This window comes from Phoenix dactylifera, chromosome 8 (assembly GCF_051530095.1).
Source record: "Phoenix dactylifera cultivar Ajwa chromosome 8, Ajwa_hap1_PhDact_Kaust_v1.1, whole genome shotgun sequence".
Taxonomy (NCBI): Eukaryota; Viridiplantae; Streptophyta; class Magnoliopsida; order Arecales; family Arecaceae; genus Phoenix; species Phoenix dactylifera.
The window spans coordinates 32,492,745-32,508,724 of record NC_143197.1 but is presented as its reverse complement, the minus strand read 5'-3'; the positions used below and the strand labels follow the sequence as shown (position 1 = coordinate 32,508,724).

The 15,980-nt window shown below is 43.3% G+C and overlaps 1 protein-coding gene across 9 annotated transcripts; it reads right to left on the bottom strand.

The window, feature by feature from the left end:
- Positions 1–2,316: 2,316 nt before the first annotated feature.
- LOC103704135 (ultraviolet-B receptor UVR8-like) lies at positions 2,317–15,148 on the bottom strand. 9 transcript variants are annotated; one of them, XR_005511248.3, is made up of 13 exons: positions 14,797–15,147; positions 11,577–11,650; positions 11,390–11,474; positions 11,012–11,137; positions 10,676–10,909; positions 10,297–10,536; positions 8,921–8,986; positions 4,556–4,611; positions 4,128–4,431; positions 3,843–3,933; positions 3,003–3,046; positions 2,740–2,907; positions 2,317–2,645 (listed from the first exon to the last, which is right to left on the bottom strand). XR_005511248.3 is itself a non-coding variant. In XM_039125063.3 (13 exons), the coding sequence occupies exons 1-12, from the start codon at positions 15,035–15,037 to the stop codon at positions 2,785–2,787; spliced, it is 1,563 nt and encodes a 520-aa protein (XP_038980991.3). In that variant the 5' UTR covers positions 15,038–15,145; the 3' UTR covers positions 2,317–2,645; positions 2,740–2,784. The 9 variants fall into 9 exon arrangements, 6 of the variants coding, with proteins under 6 accessions (XP_038980991.3, XP_038980993.3, XP_088559822.2 ...); XM_039125063.3 differs by having other exon boundaries at positions 4,249–4,431; positions 14,797–15,145; XM_039125065.3 differs by lacking the exon at positions 4,556–4,611 and having other exon boundaries at positions 4,249–4,431; positions 8,921–8,964; positions 14,797–15,145.
- Positions 15,149–15,980: the final 832 nt, after the last annotated feature.

Below are 15,980 nucleotides of genomic sequence, written 5' to 3'. Positions count from 1 at the left end.
CGGATGTATATCGAGGGAGATTCATCGACGGTGATCGAGTGGATACGGAGTGCAGACCGGTATGGGGACGGCCATCCACTTATACGCGATACTCGCAGGTTGGTTGTTGAGCTAAGCGAGCATCAGGTTGCGCATGCTTTTCGGGAGGCGAACAGGGCTGCAGACTGGGTTGCCTCCTATATTGCACGATATTCCGGGGAGTTCTTGTGGACGTCCATAGTAGAGCTTCCGTCCCCTTTGTACTCTTTACTTGTTTTTGACTTGGCAGGATGTACTCACGTTAGAGCTATATGAATTGTCGTTTTCTCCAAAAAAAAAAGAAAAGAAAAGAAAAGAAAAGAAAAGAAGAAGAAGAAGAAAAGAAGGAGGCTTTATCCAGGATGCTTGTATTATTAATTGAGGATTCAGTCTCTTTTTGAGTGGTTTGCGTTTGTGGCGATACATTGTTGTGGAATATGAGCAGTTCTGTTTGCATCCCATTAGCATATACCGGGTATGTTTCTGGCAATCAATAATGGTTCCCAGTCACAAGTATCTGAGTCAGATGACGTCTCCCATGAGGGAGTTAACAGTTCTCCACAATCTGTTAGCGACTATGCTTAAGGGCCTCTATCCGAGGCCAATCCTCACATGAATGCAGTTTTTGGATTTGCTTGTGACTCCTGGCACAATATTTGGATATCCAGAAGTAAGAACTGCAGCTGGGAAGATTGGAACCATGCCCGTTCGTTTGCAATCATCTGTCTCAATTTATGCAAAACTTCCTAAATGCTATTGGGTATATAGAGATCAAAGACAGGATGTTATATGATAATCTGATATGGAGGGTAAGCTTTAATCTGATATGACGGACATGCAGCAGGCTTTATCATTCATAGAATAATGAGCAAGGCCTAATTTAAAAAAAATGTGGACCTCACATTTGCAATCCTTTCCGTATGCCACATTAATGCATGATTCACTGTCATGTTGTGCCTTCTTTTCTGAGAATCTTGCAATGTTTTAGGTAAACTATATACCTAAATCTAATATGAGATTGCTCATATACTTGCAAAATAGTTTTATACAGCACTACTCGTCTCACTTGATTCATCAGTTCTTTTGAATCAATTTATAGTAATAAACTATTGAATATAAATATTTTTGACAATGGAAAGGAATCATGTTATGTGTTTTTTAACAAAAAAGTTTATATTATCCGACGTGGCCTGAAATCCCACTGCAACTCACTTTTTTTTTTTTTTAATAAAAAGCCGGGCCAACTAGCCAAGTAGGCCTACCGTTGATGCATTAAGAAAGATGAGGTCACCGGGGTGCTTTTTAACCAACGAAGCTGTCCTTCATGTTCGGAAAGGCAAGAGAGCGTCCGGACCCGAAGGGAGGAGAGAAAAACTAGCAGCAGAGCCCGGCCATCGTCTTTCTCTTAAACTAGGGCAAAAACCAGGTCCGTAGCTTTATCTTTTCACTCTCTCGCATCGATTGCATCTTCTTGGGGATCACAGCTTGAATCTCATTTGTTTTTGAGCATAGGGCATTTTCCATCATCAAGGCAGCATGCTTGAGGAAGGTGACAAAAACATGGTTGCGTTATTTAAGGACAAGTTTTTACTAGTTCATAATTTATTAGAAACCTTATTATTTAGACTACAGGAAAAGAGGAAGAAGTTCTCCGCATTCTGTCCATATTCTGCCCACTCATGTCCACATAGTAGCCACTAAAACTACTGTGCATGTTCGGCTGCTGGCAATGAATTGTCCCTTCCCATGATATCTTAATCATGCACCTGGAATCGCTAGTTTATTTTTCCTATTATTTAGATCACCATAAATTATGCTCCGTGATGATCAATAAATAAGAATTCTGTTCCCACCATGCTCTCCAAATTTTTGTTATTGATGTTGCCATAAAATGATGGCATGCATTCTCTCCTCTCTTGATAATTATCAATAAGTATTAATTCCCTACATGGAATGAAACCACAGATTAGAGATGAGGTTTTGAATGTGGTGACATCTCAATCTCAGTCTAAAGGAGCCACGTGGACCTATGAGCTGGAGTCCAACCTAAATTTTGCCCCCTTGAAAACCTTGGCCAACCAGATCAAATGCTCATAGAGGCATTGTACTGTATTCATGTTAAATTTATTGACATTCTTGCTAATGTGGCACTCATTTCTATTTCAGATGCTATGCAAAGAAGATGGACTTTCTTATAAAAGGTCCATCTCATCTGAAGTACGGAGTTAAACATTCTGAAGGAATTTTGGAAACTCGATCAGACAAGCTTTAGGCTCAGTTCATCTTCTAGATAGATGCTTAGCTTGAAGATAACCAATTCATCATTCTGCATCGAAGCAAGAATAACATGACATTTGTTTTTCAGACTTCCAGGGTCTTTTGATTGAATGCAAATTCTCCGGCCGTTCACACAGCTGCTGCAACAAGATTACACATCCATTCCAAGCAAATACTGATGATTTATTTGTCTGGTAATGGTTGATTGTCGATCAATCTTTCCCCCTCTCAGTTCCAAACATGTTTATGAACAGATTTCAGGGTGCCAAGCTGTAAAATTAACTCTTGTACAGGAATGCCTGCCTGGTTGCAGAGCTCATCATCGATGGACCAGAGTCACCGAGAGCACACTGCAGCATGTCAAAGACTTAAAAAAAGAACAAATACATGCAGCATGCATTGCTAGATTTTGTACAAATAAATGTTGCATTCAGCAAGACCTACTTGAACTAACAAAATTGTGAGAAGAACCATGTGCGAGAATTATACTCAATCAGGTGATCCCGCGAGGACTAGCGTATGCCACCAACCACAAGATACATTTGTGGGGTGGTAAGCTTCTATGGGAACCCGGGATGGTATGCTTCTGTCTATGGCATCGCCCAAGCCAAGCTGCAGATGCGGGCAAGAAACACTTGATATCCATGCGCAGGAAATGAGAAAGCAAAGAAGAGAATTTGAAATGGATATGGCAACAACAACAATACCTGACCATACTTGTTCCATCCCCAACAAAAAACCTCTCCATCTTCTATAAAAAATCAAAAACAACAGTGCCACGTAAATTCACGTTTGGAAAATACTTGCAAGAAACGAATTTTACAACATTCACTTCACTGAGATTTAAGTTGCAGGGACAATAATAGCACTCAAAAGCACGTGGGCCAAGTAGAGTTGACGAGAGACGTCATTTATTTCCTTACGTAATTCCAAGTTATAATCATTTTAGCACTACATCCATCAAAAACAGATGCACAAAGAAGGGTGCCAATTGATACAACTGATGAAGTAACTTGTATGTCAGTTACTAATGACCTGAGTTCAAATTTTGCCTCACCTAATTTTACCAGGTTTTCGCCCATCTTAATTCTCAAATATGTATAAGCAACTCAATAAATTGAGTTGGGGGGCCTTAATACTTCTATTGCTATTGTAATGCTTGCTAAAGTGGCGACAGCAGAAGCACTGCAATACTTGGATGAAAAGCCTGGAGAGTTATAAAGCAAGTTCTCTTCAGCCTTGGCTACCGATATATTTAGAAAGAGAAGAAGTGCAGTACCAACTACCAAGACACCTATATTGTTCAAAAACCCAGAGCATTGCAGAGCACTTAAAACTTTTTCCCAAGGGCATGACCAGAAGCAAGCAGCATACCAGCTGTCGCCAGATACCCAATGAAAAGTCATTCTAGCAGCAGCAAGCATTTGTGACTCGGAACAAAACATCAAATCGAGTGGCTGGAAGCATAATTTTTTGATATAGAGAAACAAACTTATATTTTACTAAATCTGCCAATGAATGATTAGGAAGATGATCTGGAGTGCTACCTGTAATCATGGCACTATGACGTGCCCCACAAGAGACCATCTTGGCATTCTTGTTTTCCAAACATGCAGCATCTAGTAGCTTGGGGAGAGTCTGCAAACAGGAGCATTTTGGATACAGCTGCATTAGTTCCTTCACTTGAAAGACTTTTGTTAGTATCTTATGTTCTGGCAAAAAGAAAGCAGCAACTTATTTCTCCATCATCCCATCTCCAGGACACTGGACATACAGGATGATCAGATACAACATCTGGTATCATAAATTTCCAACTGAGACCTGGAAATTACCATGTGCTAGCCAATGCCATGCCGTGTTCATTGACTTGCAACCAGTGATGTTGTATCTAACCATTTCACAGAAGGAAACTGCTAATTTGGTTTTTAGATCAAGTTGCGACGAAGACCACACCTCAGCCTGATCAGAACCAGTTCCTAGCTGCCCAAATTGATTCCCACCAAAAGAATACACATCACCATCAACCGACGTGCAGACAGTATGCCACAGACCAGCAGCAATACCTTGGATCTCGATACCCAACAAAGATGACACACATGTTGGACTCAGCTCATCATCTGTACTCCCTTGTCCACACTAGACCAAAACAGCCAGTAAGAGGGAAAAGGGTGAAAAGGAAAAAAGTGTTGTGAGTCTTTTTCCTGAAAAATGCAATATAAAATCCACAACAGAGAGCAACAAAGGCTGTTTCCCATATTACAGTTGACCTCATCTTCAACATTATACTTTGCTTTTTCTCCATCTTTTCTACAATGCCTACATGTTAATCCTGGAGAGCAGTCAGAGCATGTTGCTGGATATATATAATCGAACCATATGCCAACAAACCAGTAATTTCATTAATGTGCACCATGAAGTCAATGATATTTACATACTTCTTATGAACTTAAAGAGGAAGATATAGCTGCATTATTCTTGGCTGAGCCCTACAAACTGCAGATTACCGAGAAACAGCAAGAAACTATATGAGCAATAAAACTGAAGACGAAAGGTGACAAATCATTTGCTTTATACCTAGTTAACTCTGCCATCTCCATTTTACATTCTCAGGAAACTATAATTCACCCCAGGGTTTATGTTCTTGGATATATAACAGAACAGTTTAAGAAACTAATACCTTGTGCCTTGTGCTACCGATAAGCCACCTGCCTGTGTGTGTAAAATGTGCGTAAAGATTTACACAATATCCATGATTCTACAAGAGCCTTGTTGATGGGGACATCAGAGCCCTTCATCCAGATGATCCTGAGCCCCCGGATTGAGTCAGACCCGTTTATTTGCATATTTATTTTATTATTTTATTTCTGGGCTTATTTGCATTTTAGGGTTTATTGTGGTTTATTTTATTTATAGGCTTATTTGCATTTTAGGGCTTAGTTGTGGTTTATTTGTGTTATTTGTGGGTTTATTAGGATTTATTTCTGTGTAAGGGGGTTTATGCAAATTGTGTATCTGGGCCCTATATATAGGGAACTATTTTCATGATTAGGGTTTAATGCAGAATTAAAGAACTCTTTTCCCCACGTCTCCTCTCCTTCTCCTCTCCTCCCTTCTCCTTCTTCTCTTCTTCTTCCTCCTTCTCTTCCCTTCTTCTCCTGCCTCCATTTACAAGTTAGTCCGGCATCAACTTGGTATCAGAGCAAGAGGCTTTGCCCCTGCTGCCAAAGCCACGGTCCCGTGTTTCCTCTTTTCCTTTCTCTCTCGGTTTTCACCAGCCCCCCTTCCCCTCTGTCGGTTTTCACCGGAGAAAAAAAAAAAAAAAAAAAAAGAGAACAACCCCTCGATTTCAAAACAGAAGAAGGAAAAGAAGAAACCCTTCGGTGGTCTCCCCACCACCCGTCACCACACCCACGCCCACCCTCGCCGGCTGCTTCCTCTCCGCCACACCCTACCGCCAACATCGCCGCCGTGACTTTAGTTCATCGCTGGAGATCGTCGCAATCCCACGAAAGCGCCGCTGTGCCCGAGCTCTTTGTGTTGGTCACCGGCTAGCCGTGTCCGACCCTCGGAGGAGGTCACTGCCCCGTGGGTATCCGTAGCCGGCCGCCGCCCGTCGCTGCGAACCCCAGAGTCGCCACTGCGATCTCCATCCCGCCTCGCAGCCACCGCCACAAAATCCGGCGCATCCCCAACGAATCCGTCGGAGGTTGAAGACGGCCAGCTAAACGGGTAAGTCTCAGACCCGTTAGCCCGCCACACTAGCTCGGATCCGTTCCGGAAAAAAAAAAAAAAAAAAAAAGAAAAAGAAAAAAAAAAGCAGCGCACGTGAGTTGCACATGCGGATGAACGGGTATCGGAGCGGGTTGCACCAGAAAATCCGGACCCGATAACCCGAACCTGTAATTCAAAAAAAAAAAAAAAAAAAAGAGTAGCACGTGCCTTGCACGCGACAAAAAAAAAAAAAAAAAAAAAAGAAAAAATCCTTACCTCTGTCCGTCGTCTCGATCGGCCGCCGCTTCTTCTTCCGCCGTTGCCAAGCCGCATCACTGCGTCCGCCGTCGCTTCTCCGCCACCGCCTACGCCGCCGCCACTTCGCCGTCGCCACCGCCCGATTGCAACTAACCAGGAACGGTGGATGATTACCTGATCAACCAGGAACGGTGGTTACCAACGTTATCTTGTTCGGTGGAAAGGTCGACCAAAGTCTGATGTGACGTAGATTTCCAGAGCACAGTTGCAGCGCCTTGACCCCGATCTTCTGGAGCAGTATGACAGCCGGCCAGACCTGTACTCGACGGGGTCGAGTTTTTCTCACCCGGGAGGAGTTGATGGGGACATCAGAGCCCTTCATCCAGATGATCCTGAGCCCCCGGATTGAGTCAGACCCGTTTATTTGCATATTTATTTTATTATTTTATTTCTGGGCTTATTTGCATTTTAGGGTTTATTGTGGTTTATTTTATTTATAGGCTTATTTGCATTTTAGGGCTTAGTTGTGGTTTATTTGTGTTATTTGTGGGTTTATTAGGATTTATTTCTGTGTAAGGGGGTTTATGCAAATTGTGTATCTGGGCCCTATATATAGGGAACTATTTTCATGATTAGGGTTTAATGCAGAATTAAAGAACTCTTTTCCCCACGTCTCCTCTCCTTCTCCTCTCCTCCCTTCTCCTTCTTCTCTTCTTCTTCCTCCTTCTCTTCCCTTCTTCTCCTGCCTCCATTTACAAGTTAGTCCGGCATCACTTGTCCTCCAATTTCTTGGAAGCACTGAAACAAATTTTACATTATTCCCTCAACCAGAGAGAACAAAACACTGATAACTAAAAGGCACTGACAGATCATGCATGATTCTTTTTTTTTCTTATGCAAGGATATCACAGAACATTTATTGAGACACCAGCATCTTATACCTCGGGTATGAAAATGGATGCATGACTATTAATGTTCAATATAATTAATGTGCCACCATTACGAACAAAAATCATATGGGGTGAGCACTATAGAATATCATTTAGAGCAAGATTCCTATTTTGCCACGTTTCCTCTAGAACCAATCTTAAAGAGAAAACCCAACAATCAAATAGGAATAGGACTCCTACTAACGAAGTCCATCACTCTCGTAACTTTAAAAAAAGTAATAAAAAAAAAAATTATACACACCAAAAGAGATCGTCTATGAAGAGAGATTGTCCGCATCCTTTTTCTTCCTCGTCTAGCCTCTTCATCTATCCTCTTTCTTATTAAGTTGTCTATTCCATCCATGAGATCTTCCTTCCCCTCTCGAGTTCTTTCTCTCCTCTAAATTCTTCTATTTTTTTTAGGATCTTTGTACCTAAAAATTCATAGAATCTAAGAATGATATGTATATAATTTCTTATGTTAAACAAAGCTAGAAAACTGTGTATCGGTACCGACGAACACTATATTTTGAAAACTATGTATCGATTTACCTAGATGTGTGTATTGGCTTGCAAGATGAATAATTTGCTTGGTGTATATCACCTAACTATATAATGTGTATGTGTATTAGGAAAAGGTATATTCTGAAAACTGCTTATCGATTTACCTAGAGGTATATATTGGATCACTCCTAGGTGTGTATCAAATAAGCTTGCAGTATGTATCAGCAAGTCGACAAGTATGTATCACCGGCCATGTAATGTGTATTGGTGAATATGTTGTTTTAGAAACTGTGTATTAATTTGCTTGGAGGTGTGTATTGGATTGCTCACTAATTTGCTAAGTGTTATCATCTGATTGTGTACTTGTATCGGTGAAGACCATATTCTAAAATTTGTATCAGTTTACTTAGATATGTGTATTTGCTTGCTAAATGGCTAATTTGCTTGGTGTGTATTATTAGGCCATATAGTATGTATTTTTTTTGGTTTTTTCTAATCACGGGACTAATAACTTTGTTAGTAGAAGGATTCTACGACTTTTGGGGTATTAGAGGAAGCGTGGCAAAAAGTCCGCCCCATATCACAACCAACCTCAAATGAAACCAGTTATCTAAACCAAGGAATGCTAAACCGGCCGATACCGGCCGGTTTAGCTCATACCGAACTGGCACTGGCGCCGATCGGTCCGGTTCGGCCACAAAAAACGATACCGGCCGGTACAAGGCCGAACCAAATAGAACCGAACCGGTTCCGTTCGACTCGGCTAGGACTCGATGCAAACCGGCCCCGAGTCCGGTTCAATATGTGGCATTTAATGCCACAACTGTGGCTGTGGCATTGCCACAGTGCGCCGCGCACGTTGCGCGCGTGCCAGTCCGAACCGGTACTGGTGCCGACCGGTACCAGTTCGGTGATCTTTGATTCTAAACATAGTGCAAAACACAAATAGGATAAGAATGATATTGCACGATGGTGGAATTGGAACATCAACAGCTCAAACTGAGCTTTGCAAAAGAATTAAATAATTAATGATTTGAACATGTTGTAGCCCGATCCATACCTTCTGTTAGATCAAATGGTGGTGGCCCCACCATTTCTTTTCAATACTAGTGTAATTCATATTATGTTACGTAAGAATGTGTGCATTCATGCAGAAAAGTGTTGATAATGTTAGTTAAACTATGCAGATGCATGGATGCAGAAGAAATGTGGTACAAACTAACCTGTCCATAAAGTCCCCAACCAAAAGTTAGCAGTGCTCCGGTATCTGCAGATGCATAACAAAATTACTAAAATTTATTAGGAATATTTTGTACAACCTAACAGTGAGGATGCCAATGAAGTAATGTGCGTGCATGAACACAATGGGGAGAGATGTGAGGAAGATCACATAAACAAGGTGTTTATTGCTTTTTTATGAGCTGCTACTGTTTATCAAATTGCATGTTGTGTCAACTATAAAGGTCCATGCCTTAAAATTAAATTATAAGAAAAAAAAACCTATATATTTGAGAAAGCAAATAGCCAGGCTTTTCTTTCTGTTTATAAAAAGTTCATCAAACTACTAAATTTGATGAGTAAACTTTAAAAAGAAAAGATTGTGTTTCCTGGTTGAAAAATATGATGAATTAGCATCAAGCCAAAAGAATTAGCAACAATAGACAAGACGATGAAACAACATTCAATGAGACAACATAATAAAACAGAGTGTGAAAGGACAGCAAACATTTTCGCAACTATCTCTCCTGTTATAACAAAGTCTGTACATGTTGCTATCATGGGAATATCAAATCCAACCACAGCTTCAGTAGCAGGCTTCCTCATCTATCATTCTCCTTACACATTTCAGATGAGACCACACCACTAGTCACACCTTTTCAATTTCAACCAATCACTTATCATAACAATGCGACTTTCAGATTCCACTATTGCATTCATACAAAACTATAATGACCCTCGATTTCACCATAAATTTACATCAACAATTTCATTTTTGTTGCATTCATGTAATGTTCTTGCCCCACCTTTTTTCTGAACTTTCTAATCCACTTACAGTGAGCTACTGAGCTCGACTGTTGTTTCATAATATTTTCATAAATCACCTGGATGCAGCATTGCATAATACTTTAGAGACACGCCTAAGCTCCATTCACCTCCAGTTGAATCTACTACAGTTGGCTCATCCTTCCCCAGATGCTTCCGAATAAGTTTTCCATGAAAACAAAGACAATCACACTATCAAATTCATGGGCATTGATTCTAATATTGACCTTAACCTGAGTTGTCCGTACCCACCTTAAAAAAAAGGCAACAATCATTATGATTAGCAAATAAAGCTTCATATAACAAGCCAAAATTGCTATTTGCTAAAGTAGTTTTATAAATATCAGTATGTCCCCTTAACTACTGTTACCATCATTTCCAGTAAGGAAGTACAGATGTTAATGGCCTAACGACAGTACAAGATGACATGATATTTCACTAAAACTAATATTACTTATATTTACTGTTCATTTATTACAAGAGTAAATAGTAAACAAACTAAATCCCACAGTAATGTCTATTTTGCCAAAGCAGAAGTTAGACCAGCAGATGTTACCAGTGACAACAACACTATGACGACCTCCACAAGCAATTGCCTTTATGCAGCTTCCTGTGACTTTATAAGCTTGCCCTTCTGAATTCTTATTTCCTTTGGTAGCTGCAGGTGATTGGTCCTTGCCATAAGCAGCTGGCTCAATGCAAGGTATAGGATGAGGAGAAAACACTGTGCGGTTACGAGAACCCAACCCAAGTTGCCCTTCCCCTCCGTATCCCCAACCCCACACCTGACCTACATCTGAAATTTTGGAGAAATAGCCCGCATTAGCATTTTCTGCTTTTTGTAATGAGGGTACCTCCTTCAAACACAACAAACTACAAAATATACAGAATAAGTCTACAGTCACATTACTAATTCAACAAAGAAATTGAGTTACCTGACAATGCTAGCGTATGACGTCCACCTGCAGCTACTGTGGCAATCCTCACTCCTGTGTTAAGTGTCAGTAGACATGGGGGAGCCGAAAGAGCTTCATCACCAGATGTTGGGTTTTCATGTCCTAGCTTAGCTGAAGATATCCTTCTACGCTTTGTGCTTTCCTCCCCCCCGCTACTCTCAGGGCCGGATACAGTTCCCCTACTTGTTCTTGACATTTGTGATCTGGGACTCCCTGTAATAAGTTGCCTTTTGTTATATCTGTAAACAGTTGATCTAAAGCAGTTTATGTTTTCCTACCAAATATTCCCACAGCCAATGAAGAAACAACAGTCACCTTGATCGTTCAATGATGTGCTATGCCTTTCATCCTTCTCTGATGTTCCACCTAAAGACTGGTCTCCTATGATCCCCACAGTTGGAACACATTCTTTCCAGCCCCATGTGTAGACTTCTCCATAAGCTGGTCAAAAGAAACATTTTAGGCTACTAAAAACAGCACAGGAAAGCTAACAATGTAACTCATTTATGAGACATTATATATTTTCTATCAAAAGTAATACACCTTTTTTCTACACAATTATTGGAAGGCAATATACGTGTAACATCAACATGTAGAATCGCCTCATTTCTCAAGTCACTTCAATATGTTAAGAAACTATAAAAAGTACCAATTGCCATTCATCAGTAGAACAAATATAAATAGGCATAGCACCTGTAACTGCAATACAGTGAGCCCACCCTGCAGCTGCCTCGACAATGGCTGCCTCAGTTGGAAGAGAAAATGCCTCAGGAGACTTCTGAGAGGATTAAATGACAGGACCCATTTGCTTAAGATGTTCAAGTTCCAGAAATAGGAAAACGGCTGGGCAATAACCTTGAGCATCAAAAAGTTTAAGTACCTCATGCTTCCCAGAAGTCAGATAGCTTTGACCCATATCATCCGTCGAACCCCATGTAAGGAGTCTGCCCGATCCTGATACAACAAAGAAGGAAATGTGAACCCTAAATTACAAAATCAACATTCAATATTTAAACGGGAAAGCAATAAACCAATCATCAGTAACCTTCCCTACCATTAGTACCAATAAATATTCAAATTTGTATAGCTGTGTAAAGGCATCAATTGATCCAAGGACTGACATACATTACCATAGACAAGAAAAATATATCGAAAGGCCTAAAAACAACAAAAAAACCTCAGTTTTTTTCTCCCTGACAGTGGTCATCACTAGGAATAGTTCACAATCAATCCTGTGAAAAGCTATTTCCTGCCCCTACATTCTTGTCCAAATTGTGCATAAATGGATTTGAAATATTAAGAAAGCCATGAGCTTTTCTTATATCGTAAGGAAATCCATGGGCACTTGTTCACCAGAACAAGACAATTAAACAAGTTCATACTCATCTTCAACTACATCTTTCTTGTAACAATCAAAAGTCGCATTAGTTTAATAAAAAAAACATAATGTCCTCAGACAATATGTGTTGTGGGATGGGGTTCCCAGTTTAGTCCCACATCGGCTAATCAGCGGAAAGGTCTGTGCCTTATAATGAGGAGGCTTAAAACCTTTCCTCATGAGGCGCCTTTTATAGGACAAAACCGTGAGGGTAGGGGGCAACCTCCGCGGACCCCCGCGACGTCAGGGCTCGGGACTGTCATTGGGACTGTCATTGGGCTCCGGCCCTGGGCGACCTCCCGCAGACCCGAAGCGGCAATCCCAGAGCGGACAATACCTCGGGAGGGACGCAGATGCTTTCCCTGCTCGGCCGGTGTGTGGGCTGGTGTCGGGGTTCCGACCCCACATCAGATGGCGCTAGAGGAAGGGCCCCGGCCACGCACAGACCTTCCCACTGAGGGGGTTGTGTTGTGGGATGGGGTTCCCAGTTTAGTCCCACATCGGCTAATCAGCGGAAAGGTCTGTGCCTTATAATGAGGAGGCCTAAAACCTTTCCTCACGAGGCGCCTTTTATAGGACAAAACCGTGAGGGTAGGGGGCAACCTCCGCGGACCCCCGCGCCGTCAGGGCTCGGGACTGTCATTGGGACTGTCATTGGGCTCCGGCCCTGGGCGACCTCCCGCAGACCCGAAGCGGCAATTCCAGAGCGGACAATACCTCGGGAGGGACGCAGATGCTTTCTCTGCTCGGCCGGTGTGTGGGCTGGTGTCGGGGTTCCGACCCCACATCAGATGGCGCTAGAGGAAGGGCCCCGGCCACGCACAGACCTTCCCACTGAGGGGGCTGTGTTGTGGGATGGGGTTCCCAGTTTAGTCCCACATCGGCTAATCAGCGGAAAGGTCTGTGCCTTATAATGAGGAGGCCTAAAACCTTTCCTCACGAGGCGCCTTTTATAGGACAAAACCGTGAGGGTAGGGGGCAACCTCCGCGGACCCCCGCGCCGTCAGGGCTCGGGACTGTCATTGGGACTGTCATTGGGCTCCGGCCCTGGGCGACCTCCCACAGACCCGAAGCGGCAATCCCAGAGCGGACAATACCTCGGGAGGGACGCAGATGCTTTCCCTGCTCGGCCGGTGTGTGGGCTGGTGTCGGGGTTCCGACCCCACATCAGATGGCGCTAGAGGAAGGGCCCCGGCCACGCACAGACCTTCCCACTGAGGGGGCTGTGTTGTGGGATGGGGTTCCCAGTTTAGTCCCACATCGGCTAATCAGCGGAAAGGTCTGTGCCTTATAATGAGGAGGCCTAAAACCTTTCCTCACGAGGCGCCTTTTATAGGACAAAACCGTGAGGGTAGGGGGCAACCTCCGCGGACCCCCGCGCCGTCAGGGCTCGGGACTGTCATTGGGACTGTCATTGGGCTCCGGCCCTGGGCGACCTCCCTGGGCGACCTCCCGCAGACCCGAAGCGGCAATCCCAGAGCGGACAATACCTCGGAAGGGACGCAGATGCTTTCCCTGCTCGGCCGGTGTGTGGGCTGGTGTCGGGGTTCCGACCCCACATCAGATGGCGCTAGAGGAAGGGCCCCGGCCACGCACAGACCTTCCCACTGAGGGGGCTGTGTTGTGGGATGGGATTCCCAGTTTAGTCCCACATCGGCTAATCAGCGGAAAGATCTGTGCCTTATAATGAGGAGGCCTAAAACCTTTCCTCACGAGGCGCCTTTTATAGGACAAAACCGTGAGGGTAGGGGGCAACCTCCGCGGACCCCCGCGCCGTCAGGGCTCGGGACTGTCATTGGGACTGTCATTGGGCTCCGGCCCTGGGCGACCTCCCGCAGACCCGAAGCGGCAATCCCAGAGCGGACAGTACCTCGGGAGGGACGCAGATGCTTTCCCTGCTCGGCCGGTGTGTGGGCTGGTGTCGGGGTTCCGACCCCACATCAGATGGCGCTAGAGGAAGGGCCCCGGCCACGCACAGACCTTCCCACTGAGGGGGCTGTGTTGTGGGATGGGGTTCCCAGTTTAGTCCCACATCGGCTAATCAGCGGAAAGGTCTGTGCCTTATAATGAGGAGGCCTAAAACCTTTCCTCACGAGGCGCCTTTTATAGGACAAAACCGTGAGGGTAAGGGGCAACCTCCGCGGACCCCCGCGCCGTCAGGGCTCGGGACTGTCATTGAGACTGTCATTGGGCTCCGGCCCTGGGCGACCTCCCGCAGACCCGAAGCGGCAATCCCAGAGCGGACAATACCTCGGGAGGGACGCAGATGCTTTCCCTGCTCGGCCGGTGTGTGGGCTGGTGTCGGGGTTCCGACCCCACATCAATATGCATATAGAAAGCATAAAAATTACTTATCCCAGAGGAGAGGGTGCAAAAAAGGGAAAAATCGCAACAATCCAAGATCAAAGACTCGGCATGTACGGGGATACAACTTCGAAATCTGAATCAAAACAAGTAACGCGAGTTTCATAAACTGTCGACTAGTCTAAAAAATTGACAAATACTACAACAAGTTCTTCCCTGCTGTCCATAAATGCTCAAAAATTCCAATAAATATGCAAAGGAGATAATTACATCGGTCCCGACAGTAAAGTGTGTTCAGATCAAGAAACGCTCTCTTATCTTATGTTTTCAAAAATCAATATTAAAAAAAAAAGAAAAGAAAGAAAAACAAAAGAAACCAAGAAAGCGAAATAGAAGAAGAGAGATCTGAAAGGGATACCAGAGATTGCCATGGCGAAGCCACATCCGCCTCCACAGACATCCTTCCATCCATCTCCGGCGGCGGATTCCGGCATCCGGACGGCCACCGGGCACAGCAGCGGCGATCTGTGCGGCGAGACCCCGGGCAGATACCCCCACATCAGCACCAACTTCTCCCTCTCCCTCCCCTTCCCCTTCTCCTCCTTCCCGTCCTCCTCCATCTCCTCTCCCCCTTCTCCTCCACCATTCATCTTCTCCATGTAAACCTTCTTCTCTCTCTCTTCTTTCTTGCGTCCTCTTGTTCGAGAACTCACAGGTCTGGCTTTCAGAGTTGGAGAGATTGGAAGCAGTAGGGCCGTAATTCGCTCGGCATCATTTCCTTAGAATCAGCGGACGCCACGTCGGACGCCCACGTGGTGGCCGGCCCACGCGTGGCGACACGAGGATCGCTGGCGATTCCTGGCCAGGAATTCCCCAGAAGCTTCTGGAAGGCTCCCAGGGCTAAGGACTCGCGTGTCGACTGCCCATTGCGCCACGTTGTTCAACAGAGAGCGTTGTTTAGTTTTTGAGATAAAAATTTAAATATCCAACCAATAACTATACCAATATTTATATTCATAAAAAAATACATAAATAGAAGCATGGATAGACAATTCTTGTATCCAAATATTCGATTACATTTATAATTATATTAAATTTTATATAGCATTTTATAAACTTTTATTAAAAAAAATATTAATATATTATTAATTTAATTTATTTTTATTTAGTAATATTTTTGATTTTATAGTCAAAATATTTAATTATTCAACTTATCTCCATATATATGTCTATATGTCCACTATCCGATTTATATCCATATTTGTTTAAAATAAATATGGATATGAAGTTTTGCATCTGTAATTATATATATATATATATATATATATATATATATATTCATCAAACAAAATAACATACATATGAATATACTAAAATCCGATCCGTATCGATCTAATCTTAGCCCTACCTCTTCATTAAGTTCAGGTAAATAATAAAGCGAACATGATTTACGCTTCCTACTTTCGCATATTCTATTTTTAAACTCACTCGATACCTCATATAACTTATCTCATCTTGTACCTTAATCTTTTTCAGAGCATAGAAGATTTAAGCATCTCCGGCCATCATCAAAGCCTCACCATCCTCCTAATCCTTTTTCCT

Bases quoted from the DNA above. Each gene is read 5' to 3' on its own strand.
- LOC103704135 (XM_039125062.3), bottom strand. From the start codon at position 15,037: ATGGAGAAGATGAATGGTGGAGGAGAAGGGGGAGAGGAGATGGAGGAG. The intron at 10,910-11,011 runs GTGACTGTTGTT...AACTTATTACAG, and splicing joins CACATCATTGAACGATCAAG to GGAGTCCCAGATCACAAATG. The intron at 10,537-10,675 runs GTAACTCAATTT...CCAAAATTTCAG, and splicing joins TCATACGCTAGCATTGTCAG to ATGTAGGTCAGGTGTGGGGT.